General features: G+C 52.7%; 2 protein-coding genes across 3 annotated transcripts in view; one reads left to right on the forward strand and one right to left on the reverse strand.

The window, feature by feature from the left end:
• The window catches only part of SSH1 (slingshot protein phosphatase 1), a 31,015-nt gene extending 22,481 nt beyond the window's left edge, over positions 1 to 8,534 (reverse strand). Inside the window, exons 1-2 of the mRNA XM_068208600.1 lie at positions 8,396 to 8,534; positions 4,032 to 4,072 (exon numbers count right to left, since the gene is read on the reverse strand). Of these exons, the coding sequence (XP_068064701.1) occupies positions 4,032 to 4,072; positions 8,396 to 8,461 (107 nt within the window). The 5' untranslated portion in view covers positions 8,462 to 8,534. The remainder of the gene's footprint in view (positions 1 to 4,031; positions 4,073 to 8,395) is intronic.
• Positions 8,535 to 11,045: 2,511 nt separating this feature from the next.
• On the forward strand, positions 11,046 to 18,262 carry DAO (D-amino acid oxidase). 2 transcript variants are annotated; one of them, XR_011004943.1, is made up of 10 exons: positions 11,046 to 11,318; positions 11,433 to 11,547; positions 11,904 to 11,980; positions 12,391 to 12,456; positions 12,792 to 12,846; positions 13,280 to 13,384; positions 13,853 to 13,935; positions 15,362 to 15,532; positions 16,081 to 16,179; positions 16,526 to 16,652. XR_011004943.1 is itself a non-coding variant. In XM_068208613.1 (10 exons), the coding sequence occupies exons 1-10, from the start codon at positions 11,125 to 11,127 to the stop codon at positions 16,658 to 16,660; spliced, it is 1,047 nt and encodes a 348-aa protein (XP_068064714.1). In that variant the 5' UTR covers positions 11,050 to 11,124; the 3' UTR covers positions 16,661 to 18,262. The 2 variants fall into 2 exon arrangements, 1 of the variants encoding a protein (XP_068064714.1); XM_068208613.1 differs by having other exon boundaries at positions 11,050 to 11,318; positions 15,415 to 15,532; positions 16,526 to 18,262.
• Positions 18,263 to 22,490: the final 4,228 nt, after the last annotated feature.

A 22,490-nucleotide genomic window follows, 5' to 3' on the forward strand; every position in this document is an offset into this window, starting at 1 on the left:
CCCGAGGGCCGGGGGCTGGGCCGGTGCCTCCCCATTGTACGGAGCACGCTAAGGCAGGATGCTGCCGCCGGCCAGGATGTGATTCAGCGTCCTGTTTTGAACACTTCATGAAGTCAGCAACTTCTGCCCCGAGATCTCCCACCAGCTCCCCGGGACACAATCAATCTGCAGCCAGCAGGACTTGTCAAGGCTGTAATGAGCTGCTGTCCCCACAAATAAATCCTCAAGGCAGCTGCCCCCGTGTTCTTCCTGCCCTGAGCCTGGCACCATGGACACGGCTGTGGGTACAAGGCATTCACTCAGTGCTGCTCCAGCAAAACATGCTCCTAAATCCTTAAAGAAATTAAAGATCAAGGCGTTAACAGATCACTTTTGTGCACTAAAATATAATACTAACTGTAAATCAAGTGTATAAAATATATACCTATGTGATGTAAGATACAATGGTGTCCTGTGGTGTGTGCCAGAGGGATGATCATGGAATTATTTAGGTTGGGAAAGACTTCCAAGATCAAGTCCTGCTGTTCCTGCAGCTCTGCCAAGGCCACCACTAAACCATGTCCCCAAGTGCCACATCCATGCAGCTTTTCAATTCCTCCAGGGAAGAGGGGTCCATCACTGCCCTGGGAACCCTGTTCCAACACTTGACAACTCTTTCCATGAAGGAGTTTCCCCTGATAGCCAATCTAAACCTGCTGTTGCTCTGTTAAGAGTTTGTCTGCACCAACAACTCCTCCTGTTGATCACTGACCTGCAAATGTACACGAGCCCAACCCTGAAAACCTCTACCTCCCACAGTTGCTCTCACCAGCTCTTAAAATTTGGTTTAGAGGAGCCATACAAGAACAATTCTTTCCATAACCATCTTTAGGCTTGATCAGAGCCTGGAGATAACTAACTTCCAGGCCCTTCCACAGCGGTTCAACCTCTATCTCTCTGCAGAAGGTGTCTGAAAACAATCACCGGGCCCTGCATTCAGGCTGTGATTGGAAAGCCAATAATGGCAAAGATTACAGAATGACTGGCTAAACAAACCGATTTATATTTGGAGTTAAAACCAGTGATTATCTTGCTGTGTTTGCCAGCCACATCTGAGAATCAGCCAACACTCACAGAGCGATCTGGGTTGTACAACATCTCCTCTGCCTCGGTGTGAGCACACAGCCAGCACACAGCCAAGGGTGAGAATCAACTGGGTCACACCAAAAAGGAAAAACTACATATCCAGCCCTGTGCCAGAGCAGGCAGCTGAGAAAGAGCTGAGAAAGAGCTCTGCCTCCTCCTTGATAGCATCTCCTCAGAGTTTGCTCGGAGCTGGAGCAGCAGGATCTGGGGCTGAGATAAGGCCACAGGCACGCATAAGGCTCGCACGGAACTCGATCTCAGAGAACTTAAGACTCTGCTAAAGCCTAGGCTAACACATCCTCCCATGGGCTTGGCCTAGCCCTGACAGCACTTTTACAAAGATTTGGGTAAACTGAGGGTGCATTGCAGCTGTAGGGGAAAAAAAGGATCAAGCCACAGCATCTCCCTGATTATCCAGGAGGGAAGGCTTGAGCAGACACCGATAACACAGCTCAGACCTGCAGCTTTTGGCTCCACTGAGCCCAACAGGGCTCTCAGTTCTCTTATTTTTCCTTCTGCTCTGAGTCTTTACCCTCAGGGAGCAATACAAACTCCTGGCTGCCTGTTGGAAGCAGTGTGGATGTTACATTGTCAAAGCTTCCACAAAATTTTTGGTAACAGAGAACAATTTGACCTAAAGCAGATTAATGTCTAAGAAAATTCAGATAGCAGCAATATCTTTGAACCTAGAGCATAGACCCTAGAGCATAGAACCTAGAGCAGACCCCTTGGTCTGTTCTGGGGTAGAAGCTGTTCCAGGGAGAAAGAAAAGCATTTTGGAATGACAGAAACCATAAAGAAGGATGACCAGGGAGCAGCAAGACATGGCTGGATGCAAAACCATGATACAGACCTGTTCTTCCAAGAAAACAATCAGATGGCTCATGGAACCAGATCCAGCTACACAACCTCCAATGAAAATCCCAGAATGTTTTGGAATGAACAAAAATAATTGTTCACCAGGCAGATTATTACATTATGTCATAAATGTGTACTAGCACAACCATCCTGTATTGATGAAACACAGCTTGCGCTGGCAGCACGCTGGGGACATGTTTCCAACAATCCTTCCTTTTCCCTCACCCTTAGATCTCCAAAGTGTGCAGAGCCAGGGGCTGGACTGCTGACTCCTGTGCTCAGGGCATGTGTGACAAAGCCCAGCTGTCACCAAGGCTAGACCAGGACTGAACGAGGCACAAACACCAGCACAGGCCACCCTGCAGGGATTTTTAGAGGAGAAGCAGCACAATGAAGTTGAACAATTCTGCCACCCCCTGGGCACCGGGCAGAGTCTCAGTGGATTGAACCAGAGCAGGGACGGGGACAGCAGCCAGTGGGAAGGGGACAGGATCGACCCACCAAACCAACAGGAGCTCCATTTATCATCTGTTTTATGTCTGCATATTTCCTGCAGCTCTTGGCAGTGTTTCCCCCTGAGGAGAGCAGAGGCTGTGTGTGAGAGCCATCTGATTCTTGAGGTCTGTCTGGCTATTTAATTACCAGATTCTTATCCTGACAATCGTATACGGAAGAGCAGCCCCAGGAGACTGAAGGATAGAGGAAGCTCATGGGATCTCAGTGTCCAGCGTCAGTGCTGCAGCATTTTTTAACAGCCAGGGGAAAAGCATCAGCCTTTAAGCCTGGTCTAAGTGCATCTACACTCCTGGTGGCTCTGGTCAGTGGTGGATGCACATGACTGGCTTGCAAAGAGGCCAGACAGACCAAAGGTGGCCACAAATCCAAGGATCTCACCAGGATTTATTTGTACAGTGAGAACATTTGCAGTCAAGAGGATAAAGCTGTATTTTCTCTTTCAGCACAGAACTGTATATCCAAAAGAGGAGGCTGCCATCCTGCTTGGTAACATGTTGCTGTTCAATACCACATGGGGAAAAGCACAAGAATTAGGGTTCTGTGGCTGTTCATGGCTTCAGCAGGTTCCTGCTGGGGCCTTGCATTGTACACAAGGGACCCTGAATATTGATTTCATCAATACAAGATCCATTCCCCACAAAGTCAGCTCTCAAATGGCATTACAGCCAGCCATGAAATGCCCATACATACAGGAGAGCACACAGAGCAGATACACGGCACTTCTGTCTGCAAGCTATGGGTCTGCAGACAGGACAGCCATGGAATTCCAGGCCTCCTAGGCAGGCTGCAGCCAGGAGACACCATCCCAGAACTCAGAAGCAAAAAAGTCCAACCATTTCCTTCTCTGTCCACAAGCAGCCCTGCTTTCTGGTCTCTGACTTCACTTGCAGGGCAAACACAGTACAAGCAGCAGCACAAGCAGCTTTCCGTTTCCTGAAGCCAGGATAAGGAAAGCAGGAAGGAGGGACAAGGAGAAGAGCCTGAGTGCTGAACCACTGCTGTACCTTTACACTGCTCCCCTGGGCTGTAGTTTACAGGTTAGAGGGTAAGAACTGCCTGCAAGAACCAGGCTTAGAGTGAGCCAACCACAGCATTACTCAGAGCCCATTAGCCAGGGCCCCGGCACATGAGCTTGTGTCACCACTTTGGATCTGCACAGTGTCAGCAAGAGGAGCCTCTCTCTTCTCTGGCAGGACAGCTCAGCCTTTTCTTACCCTCACATGAACACAGTGGCTCTGCACGACCCCAAGGAGGCAAATTCCTGGTAGATAATACCTAGGAATAAGCAGAGCTTGACCAGTAATTTTCCAGTGTCTTCCCACGAGGGGAAAAAGGATCACAAACTCTCTTTTATTCTTTCATCTTGTTAAATGATCATCTTAAAACTGATGAGGGAGAGAGCATCCCCAGGTTCAGCTCTCCGCAGACAATGCCATCCCCTCCAGGCAAGAGGATCTCTGTGGCATCAGGTCTCGGACGCTTGGCAGACAAATAACAACAGGGGAAACTTCGAACCCAGAAGTTCAGCTTACCTCACATTTAGTCTACGTTCTTCATCACTGCCGACCTCCGCCTGAGGGGAGAAAAGGATACAAGAGAGTTACATGTTGGTTGTTTGCACATTACACCTGTAAATAAAATCCCTGCACCAACAGGGTGTGAGGGGCTGCTTTCCGCGGGGTTTTTCTTCCCGGGGCCAGGGATAAATGACTCCCTAGTCCTGTATGCCACCAGCACCCGGCGCCGGGTGACAAAGGGGCTCACGGGGATTTTAAAGCTATTAGGTCCTAATCCTGCAAGCTGGTCCTGGAGTGCAGAGCGCTTTGAAGAGCGCCAACCCCGACGTCACCGGGGCACACACCTCGCTCCCACTGCGCACACACGTGAGGGCAGCAGCTGGCAGCCAAACAACTGGGATTTGGGGTGTTCCAAGCACAAGGACACAGCCAAAAGTGCTCCCCGGGATTGTCCCAGCTCCAGCACCTGACGTGCAGCTCCAGGACTCACTGGCAGGACAAGGAGGCCACCTCCACCTGGATGATGGCACGCGTGTCCCCAGGCTGGGACAATGCACGTCCTCTGCCTGCTGCCTTCCCAGGGAACACGCTGCTTTGGTGGCAGGTGTGGATTAAAAGGGGCACTTTTGCACCAGGCACTTGTAGGAAGTGCCCCTGGAGCAAATCTGGCTGCTCAGGTGACTCTACACTTTATTGAGTCTCCTAAAAAGAGAAGTGTGACCTCAGCTTCCAAAACCAAGCATTTTCACAGAGTCTTGCTTTCCAGTCATCCCCTTCAACTTCCCTAGTAGCTTCTAGACAAAATTCCTTATTAAAGAAAAGCAGAGCTGGGGCTAATTGCATCCAGAGCTGCCAAAAAAAAAAAAAAAAAAGAAACCAAAAGAACAGGCTCTGAGATAGTTCTGCTTTGGTCCTGTGTGAATACAGAGAAGAAAGGGTAGGGAGCATCCCCTTGGAGAGCAGGGCTGTGCTGGGGAGAAGATTTGAGCCCAAAAAGCAAAGCAGCGACCTTACAGGAAATCCTTCACACTCACAACACACCTGATCCTGACAAAGCTGGAAGGACACAAGCCTTGCAGGAATCAGGCTCCATCAGTGCTGACACGTGGGGAACATCCTGGTATTTCCTACAGCACTGCTCAGAACCCACATCAACTAAGGGTCCCTGTAAGAGTTACCTGTTTCCAGGTGGCTTTGTACAAGTTAAAAATAAGCAAATTGCATCATTTCAAATGTTCAAGACTGGAGCTCTGAAGGGGTGAGAGGACCTGGATTGCTCCCCATCCTCTTCAAGTTAGGATCTGGGAAGCTGGAGGTTACAGGAGCTGCTCTGCTGACAATCTGTGAGAACCAAGTAAAGCCAGGGGGGGAAAAATCCTGCAAATGCAACAGCAGAGGCCGGATATTGGAACTGTGGCCATTTGGAGGAAGGGAGATGCACAAGGCTGTCCCGACTGACCCAGCAGAGGGTGAGGAGCATACCATGGCTATTTTTAGTCTGTTTACAGTGCAGAGCTGGGCTGCAGGCAGGGCCCCAGAGCACCCCGAGTTCCAGTGGCCCCACTGGCAGATCCCCCAGCCCTGGGAAGGTCTGGCAGGTTTGAGACCTTTGCAGGGTCACCCTCCTGTTTGTTTGGGGCAGTCACGTAGCAACAAAGGGAAGAAAAACTTTTTTCCTTTTTAAACAAACGTGACTGTGAGGATGATGACTCTTGCATGTCGTCAGCTGGGGCACAGCAGCAGGGCTGGGCCTGGAGCTGCTGCGGGCTCCTCTCCTGCAGGAGCTGAGCTGTTCCCAAAGCTGACTTTCCCTGGACTTTCTACTAAAAACTGCAGGAAAACCAAAGCAAGGCAGCATCAAGGCTGCCACGCCGAGCCCTCCTGCCCTGCTCTGGGAGCCCTCCTCCCAGAGCACCCCTGGGAGCTGGCAGGGTTTGGGGTGCACCACGCACTGTGGTGATGCTGTGGAGCTGCAGCTGCTCACCCCACCATGGCCAGACCCCACCAGGCACTGCCACGTCCCTCCCTGGGGACTGTGCTGAGCGTGGCCACTCTGAAGGACCGCAGGTAGTGGGAGATGTGTGGAAGGGAGATGCACCGGCAGCGCAAGTTTGCAAGTGGGTGTGAACCATGCTCACCTAAGAATTTATGGCCCACTATGTCAAGGCAGCAGCATCCATTTTATAAATTCCTTTGGGCTCCTGAGTTAGGAGAGGCCACAGTAGCACAGTCACAATTAGCAAGGACGTGTGGTCATCATTTCCCATTAAAATATCTTCTAGTAATTATTCAGCTAAAAGCCCAAATGAGCCCTGGTTTTCCTTGCAAGAAAGATCCTAAAAGAACAGGAGCAGGCTGCCATTTTTTGATGGGATTTTTCTTTAAATTAACTTCGCAAAAACAACATGCTGAATCTGGAAATCATAATTTTATGATATTTCATGTCAGAAGAGACCATTCTAACAGGACTCAGTGTCTTCCTCTGGGAGCCACCACAGCACAGCTGAGCTGTGGGTGCTGGTGGCAGAAGTGCCCTACCACGGACAACACCTGGTGGCAAATTTGGGGCAGCATTTTTGGAAGGAAAAAGGAGAATCGTATGGTCACCCCATACAAAATACAATCACTAGCAGCAGCTCTGACACAAAGCAATGCCCAAGACAGATGTACATGGCAAGGCCTCTTTGAGTCCTCTCCCACCTGCACCAGTTAAATCCAGTCTAATTCCACTGCCTGCTCTGGGGTTACAGCACATTTTCATCTCTCTAGATTGGGTGGCCACTAGGTCTTGTTTAAGACTCTGTCTAAACCAGATCCCACAAAATTCCTTCTGAAAACTTCTTCAAAAAGTGCAACTCACATCTCCAAGCTCCTCTATTGGCACAGCGTGGCACAAACTGGGTCCCTGCAGCCAGGGACCCCCTGCATCCCCTGGGGCCAGGGAGAACCTGGGAGCTTTGTGTCCCCCCCCCTCCTGCTCCCCCCTCAGAGCAGCTAATCGGGGGAGTCACAGGGACCTGACAGGTGACAAATAGGATTGTTTACCTGGCAGGAGTGGGGACAGAGCAAAGCCAAGGGCAGTGAACATCAAAGGAAAGAAGCGTGGGGGGAGAGGGATGCACGGGGAGGATGTGCAGAGAAACACCAGGCCTGTCTTTGAGGGTCACAAAGGAGATGGGTTAGGAGGGAAAAAGGTGAGGAGCCAAGGCTGGGCAGAGGCAGGAGAGGGCATTTTTGGGGCACAGGAGTGGAGGGGGTGGGCAGCAGAGCTGGGACATGCAGAGTGCCAGGCCAGCAGGACATGGGTGGAACCATGGGGCAGGTGAAGTGGCAGGCACAGGTGCTGGAGCAGCAGAGCTGGGGGAAGGAGAGGGCAGCAGCATGGTGGAGGTATGAGGAGTGGCACAGGTATGGGGTGGAGCAGGATGAGAGCTGCTCCTGGAGAACTGACAATGGTCACCTGAGGAAGGGCTGGCATGAGCTCCCTGAGGGGCAGGAGCTGCAGATGATGTGGAGAAAGGTGGTGCCATAGCAGGGACAGAGGGATAACACGGGGCAAAGCACAGCATCCCTGCGGCAGGAGGTGATGGCAGCGCTGGGATGCCACACAGGGACAAGGTGCAGGCCCAGCACTCTGACCAGAGAGAGGTGAAGCAGGCTGCCCCAGGGTTTAGGGAGCTCAGGCTCCCTGCCAGCTGAGGGCTGGAATGGGGGACAGCCACAGGGAACGGGGCTGTGTGTGGGAGGGATGACAGGACAGACCCAGGCCCGGCTCAGCCCGGCAGCATCAAAAGGCTGCGGCTGGGCAGCATCGGGGCTACGAGAAGGGAGAAGGGATGGCTGGGGGCTGCGAGGGGCTGAGCTGGGCCGGGGAGTGGTGGGCGTTGTGAGGCTCGGGGCCGTGGGGGCTGTAATGGGAGGAAGGCTGGGGGCAGTGGCTATGGGGGACCAGGGGCTGTAGGTCTGGGAGCCGTGAGGGACCAGCGCCTGTGAAGGACATGAAACCAGGGGCTGGGGACACTGCGAGGGGCTGAGCTGGTGCCAGGGGCTGTCGGAAGTCAGGCCATGGGGACTGCCAGGGGATGAAGACAGGGAACAAGTGGCTGTGGAGGGCCAAGGAGCCGCGAGGGGGTGGAACCAGGGGCTGGAGGGGGAAAGCTGTGAAGGGCCAGAGCCGTAAGGCCGGGAGCAAGAGGAACCTTGGTCCTCATGGGTGATGGAGCCAGAAGCTCTGGGTTACGGGATGCTGGGGGGGCTGTAGGGGCCTCTCCCCGAGCGGGGCCTCACCCCGCCCCTCCCCGCTCCCCATCCGCCGCCGCCGCCCCCGGGGCTCACTCTCCCCTTTCCTCCCCGTCCCTGCCCATCCCGTCACCGCTCACCTCGCTCGTGCTGGCCGAGGAGGCGGCGCTGGGGGTCGGCGAGCGCTGCAGGGTGACCAGCGCCATGGCTGCAGCAGCGGGGCTGCGGCCGCCTCCCCCTCACGCCGGGAAGGGGCGGGGCCGGGGCGGGGCCTGCGAGGGAAAGGGCGGGGCTTGAGATGGGAGGGGCATAACCGCGTGGGCGTGGTTTGTCGCGGTGGGCGGGGCTTCCCGCCCGTCCCACCCCAACATCCCGTTCCATGGCAGGGACACCCTCCGCCAGCCCAGGTTGCTCCAAACCCCCTCCGACCTGGCCTGGGACACTTCCAGGGATAGGGCAGCCACAGCTTCTCTGGGCATCCTGTGCCAGGGCCTCTCCAGCCTCGCAGGAAGGAATTTCTTCCCAATATTCAATCTAAGCCTGCCCTCTGGCAGTGGGAAGCCGTTCCCCCTTGTCCTGTCACTCCAGGCGCTTGGAAATAGTCACTCTCCATTTTTCCATCAGGCTGCCTTCAGGTACTGGAAGGCCACAATTAGGTCCCTCTGAAGCCTTCTCTTTTCCAGGCTGAACAATCCCGATGCCTTCAGCCTCTCTTCCTACTCAAAAACTGAGCCAGAAGCACTCAATTTTTCCAGATCCGACAGGAATCTTGTGTTCAGGAAGCAACTGGTTGTGACATTAGTGCTGTGGTCTAATTGACAAGATGGTGATCAGTCAAAGGTCGACCTCAGTCATCTTTCCCAGTCTAAGTGATCCTGCAAATCCAGACCCCGGGAAGTCATAGAATTATTGCTGTTGGAAAAGACCTCCAGGACCATGCCCACTAAACACATCCCTGTGTCCTGGTCTGCCAGTGGTCACCATGGAGACAAGAGGCAGGGGTGGCATTTTGCCACCAATGGTGGTGACCCCGTTTTCCATGACTCTGGGGCCGCCTGCCAGTGGCATCACATGGGAACTCCACCTCCCCAGAGCGAGAGCAGACTTTGGCCCTGCTGCCCTGGACACTCAGACCTTGCCCTGCTGGGCTGTAACAACAACTCTGACTCTGAAGCCTCTGGACACAGCAGTGACTGCTCCGGGGACCCACACTCTGCAGGTAAACTGATGGAAAATGTGTATTCCCATTATTTTTTAGCAGATCCTCCTCAGCTGACGCTGCACGGGCAGCTAGGACAGGTCCCTGTCCCTGCTGGAGGAGGTGACCCGGGTTCCCGAGGGCTATAAAACCATGGCAGATGGGAAGCAGCTCCCACTGTGCCGTTCCAATGACTCATCCCTCCATCCCGGCAAATGTCAGTCCCCCTGTTGTCACAGCAGAGATGCTGGACTTCGCCTTGTCCAAAAAAAACCTGTAGGTTGGAATTTATTCCTGCTCCCAGAACCAGCCAAGGATCTGCACGCCCAGCCCTTCCCCAAACTGGTCTTTGTCCACTCCCTGCACAGGCAGTGACCACAGAGCTATTCCAAGGCAGGAAAGTGCTGTCAGCAGGGGACCAGAGGATGGGGAGGGGCTGCAGCTGTGCCCAGCTCTGGCCCCTCAGTTTGGGAAGGACTTTGAGATGCTCGAGTGCATCCAGAGGAGGCAACGAGGCTGGAGAGGGGCTGGGAACACAAACCCTGTGAGAAACGGCTGAGGGAGCTGGGGGTGTTTAGCCTGGAGAAAAGGAGACTCAGAGGTGACTTTATCACTCTCTACAGCTCCCTGAAAGGTGGTTGGAGTCAGATGGGGGTTGGTCTCTTTCTCCAGGAACTGACAGAACCAGAGGACACAGTCTCAAGCTGTGTCAAAGGAAATTTAGGTTGGATATTAGGAAAAAGTTTTTTTTGAGTAGAGTGATAAAGTTCTGGAATGGCTGCCTGGGGAGGTGGTGGAGTCACCATCCCTGGGTGTGTTTTAAAAAAGCCTGGATGTGGCACTGGGTGCCAGGGTTTGGGTGAGGGGTTGGGGCTGGGTTGGACTCGATGATCTTGAAGGTCTCTTCCAACCCAGTGATCCTGTGATTCTGTGATTCTAGGATTCCGTGATTTGCAGCCAGAATTTACCCACAGCCATCCTCCCAGCCGTACCTGGAAGGGTTTGGGGTGGTGGCACAGCCACCCTCATGTGCAGCCCTGAGGGTGGCAATGGTGTGAGGATCCAGCCTTACACTCATCACACCTGGCACTGCTCCCTGGAAAACTCCTGCTGCTTCCCACTTTTTTTTTATCCGTGCCCACCTCTCGCCTCCAGCCCATGCCAGTGGCTGGGAAGGATTGTGAGCTGCTCAGAGCAGGGTTGGGTCACTGGGAGTGGAGGGTTCACAGTGTCCCCCTGTGGTGGGTGCTCCAGCATCTCCCTGGCTGCTCAGCCTGTGGCTGGTGGGACGCAGAGGAGGATCCCGAGGCTGTGCCACCCTGTCCTGGGGCAGGACACACCTGGAGCCACTTGTGCCAGCTGAGCAGTGCAGCCGTGCCAGCCAAGCTGCAGCTTTTCTGCTGGCACAGCCAGGGGTGGAGACACATTCCCCAGCCACTGTGAGGAACCACAACCCCCTATCCATGATTCCTGGATCAGAGCTCCAGGAGAGCTGGGAGGCTTTACAAGAAAAGCACGCAGATGCACCATGAGGACCTCAGCCCTTCCCTGCTGCTCTGGCAGGGAAGCTGAGGCTCCTGCAGGAGCTGATGTTCCCCCGTGGTGTCCCCAGCTTGCCCAGCAGCCCCAGCTCTGCCCTCGGAGCCCTCACCCCTCGCAGGAGCCGCAGCCATGCGTGTAGCCATCATCGGCGCCGGGGTGATCGGGCTCTCCAGCACCCTGTGCATCCATGAGCAGTTCCACAGCCTGGAGCCTTCCCTGGAGCTCCAGGTCTATGCTGACCACTTCACCCCCCACACCACCAGCGACGGGGCGGCCGGACTGTGGCAGCCCTACCTGAGTGACCACGGCAACCTGCAGGAGACGTAAGGCAGGAGGAGGAGGAGGATGGTGCCTGTCCCTCTCCCTGTGTGCCATGAGCTGCCCTGGCACAGCTCCGTGGGGTTGGCGGAGCCACCACTGCCCCGTTCTCATCACAGGCTCTGGAATAAAGAGACCTTTGACTACCTCCTCGGGCACCTGCACTCCCCAGCAGCCAAGGAAATGGGACTTTTCCTCATTTCTGGCTACAACCTGTTCACGGAGCCGGTGCCGGTAAGGAGCAGGTCACAGCCAGGGCTGGGTAGGGCTCCGGCTCAGCGGCTGCCTGCTGTGGGCAGGGCTGTGCTTCTTCCAGCCAGTGCTTCCCAGTATTTCCAAGTTTGCCTTGTGACAGTGCCTGGGAGATGGTGTTTTCTGTGCTCCCGAGGCAATATTGGTGTGAGGAAGGGCTGAGCCCTAGGAGAGTGGGAGTGACAGAGCCTCTCCAGCTGTGCTGGCAGCTGCACATCCACCCGTGTCCCTCTGGGATGGGCTGTGTCCCATGGGATGTGTCCCATGATCCCCCCACGGCTTCTGTCCCATGGTGATCCCGGTTCATGAATGATCTCAGAGCTCTTTCTGTGCTGTAGGACCCATCCTGGAAGAACATTGTCCTGGGATTCAGGAACTTGACACCAAAAGAACTCGAACTCTTCCCTGGTTACAGGTATTTTTCAGTCAGTTTTTTGGAGACTCAGGTAGGACAGTCCTGGATTCACCTCCTGAATACAGCCCTGGCATGAGGCAGTGGGACAAGGAACTGCAGGCACAGAAATGTCCTCACTTCTTTAAAACTGCTTCCCTCCAAATAAATAGGAAACAGCTTAAATGGCCAAAAAAAGCAGCAACCCAGCACAGAAACCATTTCAGCTCCTCTCTTACCTCACCTTTCCTAAGTGTCAAAATAGGGGAGGAAAACCTGAAGGTGTTTTATGCTGTAAAAAGGGAGGAAAAAGCATACACTCATGTGAGGAGGGTCCCAAGGGGAATTGGGGTCCCAGATCCACAGTGGCTGTCAGGAATGTTGGGGCAGGAGGCTCCTGTAGGTCCTCTCAGCCTCCTCTCCTCCTGTTTCAGCTATGGCTGGTTCAACACGGCGCTGATGCTGGAGGGCAGGAGTTACCTGCCCTGGCTGACCAACAGGTGAGTGCAGCTGCTCCTGTTTCCTGTGGCTGCAGGTGTGGATTTTCATCCTGCACATCAGGATAGGTTAGGCAGAGATGCATCCCCAGGAAACAGGGAAGAGGCTCTGGAATTCCTGTTCATTGCCCCAGTGGGGTAACACATTAACAGTATGTGTGTTTTTTGCATGACAAAAATGAAAGTATTGGGATACTTGGAGCTGCATCCAAGTGCTTCTGGCTTGGGAAGAATTTGGGGCTTGGTTTTATTCCTATCATTTCTAATGCTGAGCAGGCGTCATAGTATTGAACATTTGCTTTTAATTTGCCAGTAACAAATGAACTTGTGCTTCCCAGGCTGATGCAGAGGGGAGTGAAGTTTTTCCATAAGAAGGTTGAATCTTTCCAGGAGGTGAGTGGGGATGTGGAGCCAGGGCAGAGGGCACAGCCCCATCCCAGAGTGGAGAAGCAGCATCCAGCAGGCAGGTGCTGCTCCAGGATATTCCTTGGCATGAGCGATGGGCCAGGGAACAGCAGCAAGATTATGGCAAGATCCAGGAAATAAATTTGACTAGGAAAGATAAAGGGTCTTGGGTACTGAGGGATGGTTGACAGAGGACAGGGTAGAGCATGGATTGGCAGCTTTCCCTGGAATGGCTTGGTGGCACAAATGGGATGTCAGCAGGAGCTGGCTGGGGAAGAAGCTGTACCCTGGATCTGTCCCTTATGGTTTATCCATTTCCTGACTGTTGGAAAGAGCACTTGGCTCGTTTGGAAGCAGGAATGTTGTGTCTCTGTGGCAACATCCCTGTGTACTGCTCCCAGCCGTGTCCCTCTCTCCTCAGCTGTTTTCCCAGGGTGTGGATGTGGTCCTGAACTGTAGTGGGGTGCACTCAGGGGACCTGCAGCCCGACCCAGAGCTGCAGCCCGGTCGGGGCCAGATCATCAAGGTGAGCTGGGACAGCCCTGGGGGCTTCCCAAAAACCCGTCTGTTACCACGAGGAGTGTCTGTGCCCTATGGGGAAAACCATGGGTTTGTGGCTGGATCTGCACTGGGATCAAGCCCTGATTCCCAGCAAACACTGCTCATGTGAAACCAACCAGGATCCGATTCCTGGTTCAGCTGTGGGAATGCCCTCAGCCTCCAGCCTGTTTCTCCTGGGGGATGTCAGAGGCACAATGCTGATAATAAAAAGACAGAAAATATTTGGGAGAAGATGGGGATTATTTGGAGAAACACAGGTGAATAGGAAGCTCCTCCCTGCTTGCACTCCTGTTTTCCCATCTTCCCAGGGAAGCCAGCACAGGGAACACTGAGCTAAGGGAGGGTCTCATATCTGGACCCTCATGTCCCTCCTGCTGCCTCCAGAGCCTGGCACCCACTCTCCAGCTCTGACTTCCTCCCCTTCATCTCCCAGGTCCTGGCCCCATGGGTGAAGCATTTCATCATCACTCACAACTTGAAATCTGGGATCTACAACTCGCCCTACATCATCCCTGGGTAGGTGACCATGGCCGAGGCAGGGCTGGTTGGCACCAGTGACATTCCTCTGTCAGTGTCCCCCAAGCCTGGCTGGGGACATGGCTCCTGCTGTGTCTGCCAGGCCTGGCTTCATCCCTGGTGCTTTTCTTGGCTGTGTGAGAGGAGAGCAGAAGGATGTGGGCAGCAAAGTGAGGGAGCTCCCATTCGGCACAGAGAGCACCCTGCACCATGGTGCTTCCATGTCCTGTCCTTTTCCAAGGACCAAATCCCACCAAAGCAAACTCCATTCTGGCCAAGTCCCCAGAACAGCCAAACACTGACAGTGGAGTGGATATTTTGGGGGAGATCTTTTGTTTTCACATCTGTAGCCATCTTTATTATCAATGGTGTGGACCAAACTGTGGTGCAGCAGCTCAGGGTGGGGAAAGGCACTGCTGATCCATGCTCCCATAAAATCAGGGCAGGAATTCTTTTACTTCAACAAAACCCCCTGGGAAAGCTCAGCCTTCCCCTCACTGTCCCCTGAGCTGCTGGTGAGCCTGGGGGCATCTCATTGGGTTTATCATGGAATATCCTGAGCTGGAAGGGAACACAAGAATCGAGTCCAACTCCTGGCTCTGCCCAGGGAGCTACACCATGGGATAAATAAATTCATCTGCTGTTCATCCCAGCTCTGCTTCCTCCCAAGGTCCTGCAGCAACCCTGCTCTGGCAGCGGAGAGGGGTCTTTAAGCTGGAATTTGAATGCTGCATCACTGGCACTTCCTATTGTCCTAATATTTCAGGCTTAGGCAGTAAGCCAGGATGTAAACAGGAGCTTTGCAGGCTCACAGCCCCCATGCAGCATATTCTGAGTGATTCCTGATCACAGTCCCAGGCACAGATGAATTCCTCTGCCTGTGCTTGTTTTAGCTCGAGCTGTCAGAGCTGGGCACCAGGCTGATCCCAAGGGAAGAGTGGGATCCAGTTCTCATGTGGAGGGCACCCCTTCCCTGCTGGACAGCTCAGCCCTGGAGGGTCCCTCCTTTTGCTTTTGTGCTTCCCAATGATCAAGCAAGGTTTTGGAAGAGTCCAGCCACACCGACCCCGCCAGGCCCCCTTCAGCCTTAACCTGCATCTTGTCCTCAGTTAATCCACAGGAGTTTGGGGCAGCAGCAGCACCAATCTCTGTGTTCCCCTCCAGAGCCATCCCGTTCCTTCCGGCTCTTCCTGAGCCAGGCAGGAGCAGACCTGTTTGATAAGGATGCAATTATCTGTCTGCTTTGCCCAGACAAGGAAGGGCTGACAGGATTTAATGAGTGACTTGCTCACAAGCAGATGTGCAGGCACTGCTCTCTGCCTGCTTCCACAGGGAGTTTCTCCAACAGGAATTTTTTGCAGGCTCAGGGTGTAGCAGGATCCAACATCACACTCACACAGTGTCCCTCCACGTGGTGGCCCCACAGGGGACAGCTGGGGACAAGCCACCACTGTGTGTCTCCTTTGGCTCCTGGTGCAGGAGCGAGTTCACAGTCCTGGGAGGGATTTACCAGCATGGAAACTGGAGTGAGGAGAACAGTGCCAAGGATCACAAATCCATCTGGGACAGCTGCTGCCAGCTGCTCCCGGCTCTCCAGGTGGGTGACCCAAGTGCCAGCATGGGGCACGGGGAGCTGGGGGGCTCAGGATGCAGGAATGGGTGCTGGGACAAACCACAGGACCTCGGTGTTTCCGTAAGTCAGGCTTTCTGTGTGTCCATCATGGATACCTGGGGCTCTTCCACCTGGCTGAGGGACAGGAAGGGCTGGGGCTGCCACTGAGACAAGGTTTATAGGGATAATAATTACTCATGTAGCTGGTAAAAAACAGAACCAGAGCTTTGGGAGGTTCCAACCCTTTGTCCCCACACCATTAGAGAAGGGCTGTGTGGGGTGAGGCTGGGTTATGTCCACTCCCAGTGCTGCTGTTATTCCCTGGATTAGCAGGAAAGGTGGCGTGGGGCTTTGGCACAGGGATTTGCCTCGGCTCCAGGCTGGCACTGCCATCACAAATCATTCTGCCTGGAGCTGCTGCAGGATGGGGAGCCCCCTGTCCCCGCTCATCTCAGGGCTCACCTGGTGCTGTGAGGTTTGGCTGGTGGGATTCCAAGGAATGCTGTGCAATGCTGACGTGCTTTTGCTTCCAGAAGGCGAAGATCGTCGGGGAGTGGAGCGGCCTGAGACCAGCACGGCCCTCGGTCCGCCTGGAGCGGGAGAGCATCCGCCTCGGGAGTCTCCAGGGAGAGGTACCCGCACAGCCCCGGGACTGAGTGTAATTAATGACCGTGTTAATTGTGCCCCAGTCACCGTGCCCCGGGCAGTGATAAAGAAGCCCTGTTCCTGTGATCATCCCTCTTCTCCATCTCCCCACCAACAGCGAGGGAATCTTTGAGCCCAGGGATAAATGTGAGACATACTGAAACAAATGATTGATGTGGCTGCCCCATCCCTGGAAGTGCTCAGGGATCGGTTGGACAGGGCTTGGAGCAACCTGGGCTGGTTGGAGATGTCCCTGCCCACAGCAGGGGATGGGACAAGAAGGGCTTTGAGATTCCCTCTAATCCATGCTGGGATTCTGTGGTTCTCCCCCAGGTGATTCACAACTACGGCCACGGCGGCTTTGGGATCACCATCCACTGGGGCTGTGCCATGGCAGCAGCTCGGCTCTTTGGGAGCATCCTGCAGGAGAAGAAGCAGCTGGCCACCCCCCCAGGGTCCCGCTTGTGAGCACCTGCTCCCCTGGAGTAGGTGACAACCATGGCTTAGGAATCACAGCAGAAGGATGGGAACAGCACAGGCATACACACACAGGCTGCTCGACCCAGCTCTGGCTCTCAGCGTCTCATTTCCAGGTCGCTGCCGTTTTCCAGATGGCTCCACTCCCTCCACAACCTGCCTGGAGGAAGGGCTTTCAGATATGGACTAATCATCCGTGGCAAAGTGCACCAAGTGCTGTCTGGGCTCAGGCTGCAAAGGGCAGGCTGGGTTCAGCTGAACCCTGGACAGTCCTGCAGTTCATCTGCACCAGGGGACAGGATCTGAAATGGAGCTGGGGACACCTGAGGTCTCTGCTGGCTGCTCCAACACCCAGTGTGTAATTAGATTTACAGGCTCCCCCCCAGGAGGCAAAAGCTCCTTAGTAGGAAGAAGCTCTGAGGCTCCCAGGGAAGTAACAGCAGCTCTGGGAGCATGTGCCTGAGTTACACCAGTTTTCCTCACATTCCTGCCAGGACAAATCTCGGGCCAGAGCACCTGCTTAGTGTAGCTGGCACCAGACAGCAGCACTTGCCTAAAATGGCCTTTCCAAACGAAGTTTTAGCAACAAAAGCAACTTGTTCCAGCCCTGTGGGCTTGCCAGACTCTATATATAGCAGAGAGCCTAAGAAAATAGCTCTTCTTGTCCTTAAAACTCCCACGGGCCCCTCAGCTTCCCATTTCTCCTGGCTGTGGGACACAGCTCAGAGAGAGGACCTGGCTTGGGAAAGGTTGTGCTTCTCAGAGGAGGAGCAGGACTTTTTGGGGTGTTCAGGGATGCTGTTGGGGACCCAACACTCTGTTCTGAAGATACAGCCTGGCTGATCTCCCCATGCCATGTGTCTTTCCTGCTTTACAAACCATCCCAGACAGGGCACTGGATGGCGAGGAAGAGGAAGCCTCAAATCCAAAGGCTGTTGTGAGTCCAGCACAGTGCCTGGCTCACTCTCCTGTGTGGATAAGCCAAGTGCTCCTTACTCAGCCGTGGTGCAGCTCCCCTCTCCTGATGACTCCGTGTGCCAGGAATAGCTCAGCAGCGTGGGCATCTCCCTGCTGGGCTTAGCAAACACAGCTGGGCAGGGGAAATTGGGAGCCACTGCCATGCCCAGACTGTCCAAAGAATTTCCAGCTTCCCTGGAAATGTTGCAGTCACTAGGTAAAGTCAGGAAAAGGAAAATAAAGGCTGGAGAAAATTCCCTGCTGATTAATGCTGAACTCAATGGTCTGTGATCCCACCCCAGGAAAAGCCATCCAGGGGAACTGGATCCCCTTGGTTTCACTTATTCCAAATATGAGACATTCAGCAGCACATTCTCTGCTGTAAATCCAGCCCCCACTTTGGTGATTTTGGGAAAATTCCACTGGACAAACAGGGGTGTAGGAAATCACTGTACACCTGACAACAAGCAGCTGATTCTTGTGATCTCAGAGCCTGCAGGATCCACTGCCCTGTGATCCCACATGGCCTCCTGGCAAACAGGAATGAGCTGATCTGTAATTTTATTTGCAGGTTAACTCTGTTTTCTAAAGGCTTCAACTTAATCTGTGTGACCAGTAAAGGGAATGTTCAAATCTCTTGTGCCTGATGGTTCTTCCTCTTAGTGATGGCACGGGATGGGCCTCAAATGCTGCATCCACAGAAATGTCCCAGGAGATCATCATTCCGTGTCTACACACACATTTTTCCTAAACATTTCATCCTGGAGGAGTAGGAGTCATCACTCCAGATTCCAAGCAGACAAGGGAACCTAGAATATCATTGTGTGAGGATCTGTGGCTGCTGACAGTCCCCAGGGCATTAAGAACTCACAGAAATCACAGAATCGTGGATTTGGATGGGAAGGGACCTTGAAGATCATCCGGTGCCACCACCCTGTCAGGGCAGGGACATCTTCCACTATCCCAAGTTTCTCCAAACCCCCTCCAACCTGGCCTTGGACACTTTCCAGGGATGGGGCAGTCACAGCTCTCTGGGCAAATTCTCCACTGAGGGATTGAAGTTCATTTTGAGGCCAGGGAGAGGTCAGGGAGTCATGGAATGGGGTCTGGACAATTCCTTCATGTCCTCTGACACACAAAGCACCACCTCCCATGTCCAGAGTCAGCACATTTTAGAAACTCCCAGTTCTCCACAAGGATCTCCTGTGACCCAGAATAAAGCTGGAAGCACATCAAGTATCAGGGAAGTCAACAAACAGCAGCTCTGGCACCTGGGAAATTTCCTGCCAGAGCTCAAGGAGCATTTGGACACCATTCCCAGGGATGCACAGGGTGGGACTGCAGGGCCAGGAGCTGGACTGGATGATCCCTGTGGTCCTTTCCAGCTCAGGAGATTCCATGATCCTGAGAATGAGTTTTAGAAATGCCTGAGGATGCCAAAAAGTAACCAGAGATGAAAGACTATTCCCCCCAGTGCCGCTGTGCTCTCAAAAACACAATACAACACCCCAGCATTGCTTCAGTCACACAAACCCTTCTAGTTCCCAATTATTTCCCAGGAAGGAGGCTCTGCATCCCAGGCTGGGAGAAGGAAGATGGAAGCACTCTGGGATGAGAACACCCTGCATTAGCATGAGAAGGATTTGCAGCTCAGTTAGTCATTTTGACTCATCCTTCAACCACCTCCTGCCTGTAAATTATTGGGTATCAAAATAAGAATATCAGTGACAGGGAGGAGGAAAATAGGGTTGGGCACTTAATTATGGTTTAGAAAAATGATAGGGAAATGAAGGGTTTATATTGAAATGGAAATTAGTAGAAGGAACCCTCCCTGACCCAAAGTCCAGACACATGTGGAGCCACCTGATGCCAGCACACCCAGGGAAGAGGCCAAACTAGCTGGGGTTTATTGTCCAAACTGAATTAAATATGAAAAATCAATTAAAGATTTAAGAGAATTTTTAAAAATATAGAATCCCAGAATGGTTTGGATGGGAAGGGATCTTGCAGCTTATCCAGTCCCACCCCTGCCATGGGCAGGGACAACTTCCACTACACCAGATTGCTCCAAGCCCTACCTAACCTTGCCTGGAACACTTCCAGGGATGCAGCATCCACAATGTTTTGCTGTAGTGAGGTTACTTACAATGGGAACAGGAATCCTGTGACTTTTCTTTACATCTAAATACACAAAACAGACAGAAAATGAGTCAGACCTGCAGAGTGCTGAGCCCTGTAGCTCAAACCTCTGAACACCAAGACACAAAAAAAAAAAAAAAAAAAAGCAAAGTTATAACCCCTCCTAAACATCCCCCAGAAGAGCCAAAAACTTATTTCCTGAAAAAACTATTTATTTGTTTAACATAAAATATCTAATGTGGACTTCAACTCTCCAATGCCACGTTGGGAACAGGAACCAGAGGAGTATTTTACAACAAGCTTGAGATACACCAAGTTTTTCAACATTAAAATGTAAATCCAGCTTAGAAACTGTACATTCAGACATGGAAACATTCGCTGCTCTTTCAGCAAGTATTTGGGAATAACAAATCATCCCATCCAAGCACACTTGGGGAATTACATTCCCACACCAGCTCCGCTATCTTGGACACTTGACAAAACCAAATCCCACAATTCTGTTTGAATTCCAAAGAATCTCACTTTCCTGTTTGAAACAAAGCAGTTGCAGTAATTCCTTTACCAGTGAAAAATACCTAGTGTGGGAAAGAATTCTTTGGAAGTTTATTTTGTACCTAAATGGTGCTGCCCTACTGATAAAATCTAGAGGTGGTGATTTAGAACTGGTGTGTGTCAACCCCAGTGTTCTCAGTGAACAAGCTAAAATGGCCTTCTCTTATTAATTATATGCAAATTCCTGCAAATTCTCAGTTCCAGATCTGTTTCTCCAGTGCCCAATGGGCTCCTGCTGAACTCAGCCAGGTGGGATCAGCTGTGGTGGGCTCCTACCTCTCCCTTTCATTCAGCTGATCCAAAGCCCATGGATATCCACGGGAGATTTTCCCAGATTTCAGTGAGCTTTGGATCAAGCTTTAACAAAATCAAAGACCAAGCAACACCAATCTTGGTATTTCTATCATTAAATAGATTTTTCTTTTTTAGTGCAGAATACATAAAAAGTGAAAAGCAAAAACGCCTTCCATTTTTTTGGTTAACACTGTAAATGTCACAGGTTAAAACTGATCTATTCAACAGCATGAAAAATGTTGCATTTTCTCTAAATCTTTACCTGGGAAGTAGCTTATCTGTAGGATCCAGGTGTGCATGAACAGATAAACTTCACCTAAAACTCTCTAAAGGCCGTTGAATGCAATTCTTTAAAACTGCTGAATAATTCACCTAAAAAAACAAAGCGAGATGTGAACATTACCCCTGGGAAAGCAGAATTTTAACTCAAGGCATTGAGTAACAAACTGGGCCATGGTGGGGGGAATTCCTTCAGGCCAGGCCTGTCCTGCACTTTGGATTCTCTGTCACCTCTACCCTGGCTCAATTCCAGAGTTTTGGGATGCAAACACAGCTCATGGCAAGGCCAAGGAAGGAAGCATGGAAACACCTGGGGGACTGGAATGGCCTCGAGGGCCTCCACCAGCAGCAGGATGAGGATGGAATGTCAGAGCTGTCACTGAGGGGTGAACAGCCTGACTGCACAGGCAAACTCAGCTCCAGTAGATCCCAGCCCAGCAGCTTTTCCAGCCCACTGGCCACACATGTGGGGCAATTTCTGATTAAACCCATCCAGGATCTGCTTCTTCACTGCTGTGTTCCACATCCAGCATATCAGAGGCCAGTCCAAGTGAAAGCAGAGGCTCCCCATCCCTGGAAGTGTTCAAGGTCCGGTGTGGCTGGGGCTTGGAGCGTCCTGGTCTAGTGGAAAGTGTCCTTGCCTGGACGAGCTTTAAGGTGCCTCCCAACACAAATCACTTTGGAATTCTGGCATTCCATAGAACAAGTCCCTCTGGCTCTGCTCCAGGCTGCCCTAGGCACACAGAGAGAAGGACCCAACTCCAGCCTGGCAGAAGGAGGTGAACAAATGAGCTGTGGTTGGTGTCAGTGCCATGAGAGCCCTGTCTGTTTACTGGGATCAGCTGGAGCTTGATTTTGGTGGCGTGTGAGGACACAGGAACAGGGGACACAAAAGGAACCAACCCAGCTGGAACGGACAGAGGGTTTTGTGCCATCACCCACAGCTGAGCCCAGGGATCCCAAAGATCTCTTGGGAGCTGAATTCATTTTCATCTCGCTGGGAAAAGCCAAGTTTGCCTGTTTCCACCAACCTTTCCTGGAATCCTTCACTCACCATCCTCCAGTGGGACTGGATGGACACTCGGTGCCTTGGCAAACTCAGTTCTCAGCAGAACATCCCCTCTCACACAATCTCAACCTCTTTGTCCTTTTCCATCAGCCTGAGTTTCCTGGCTTTCTTTAAGGAATTTTCCACTCCTGTTTTCCCCTCAGTCTCCAAACGAGCAGCCTGGCATGTGGTGGAGCACTGCAGTGACCTCAGAGCTGTGTCCCTCAGTGACAGCTGTGCCCCACAGCGCTCACTTGTATTGCACCAAACATGGACTTGGAGACCTATTCCTGACACCAGGAATGGGCCCTGCTTCCCAGGATACTTAAAATGTTCAACTGTAAAAATGTGTTGCACATTTACCTGTGTTCAGGTGAGTCACTTGCTCAGACAGACCACAAACCCCCCTGCTCCCACAGCCTCACCAAGTCCATCTCACCCACATTTGGTTGTGTGTCCCAAGGTCTGGAATCCTGAACGTCCACTGAGACCTTGATGAGGCACATCTCAGATCTCTACACATTCCCACAGACTCTGCCACCTGACTTGTGC

The sequence above is a fragment of the Anomalospiza imberbis genome, chromosome 18, assembly GCF_031753505.1.
Source record: "Anomalospiza imberbis isolate Cuckoo-Finch-1a 21T00152 chromosome 18, ASM3175350v1, whole genome shotgun sequence".
Classification (NCBI taxonomy): Eukaryota; Metazoa; Chordata; class Aves; order Passeriformes; family Viduidae; genus Anomalospiza; species Anomalospiza imberbis.

Excerpts from the sequence above, each read along its gene's own strand:
- DAO (XM_068208613.1), top strand. The coding sequence starts at position 11,125 with ATGCGTGTAGCCATCATCGGCGCCGGGGTGATCGGGCTCTCCAGCACC. Across the intron at positions 12,457-12,791 it reads CTGCCCTGGCTGACCAACAG|GCTGATGCAGAGGGGAGTGA; the intron begins GTGAGTGCAGCT and ends TGTGCTTCCCAG. Across the intron at positions 15,533-16,080 it reads AGCTGCTCCCGGCTCTCCAG|AAGGCGAAGATCGTCGGGGA; the intron begins GTGGGTGACCCA and ends TTTTGCTTCCAG.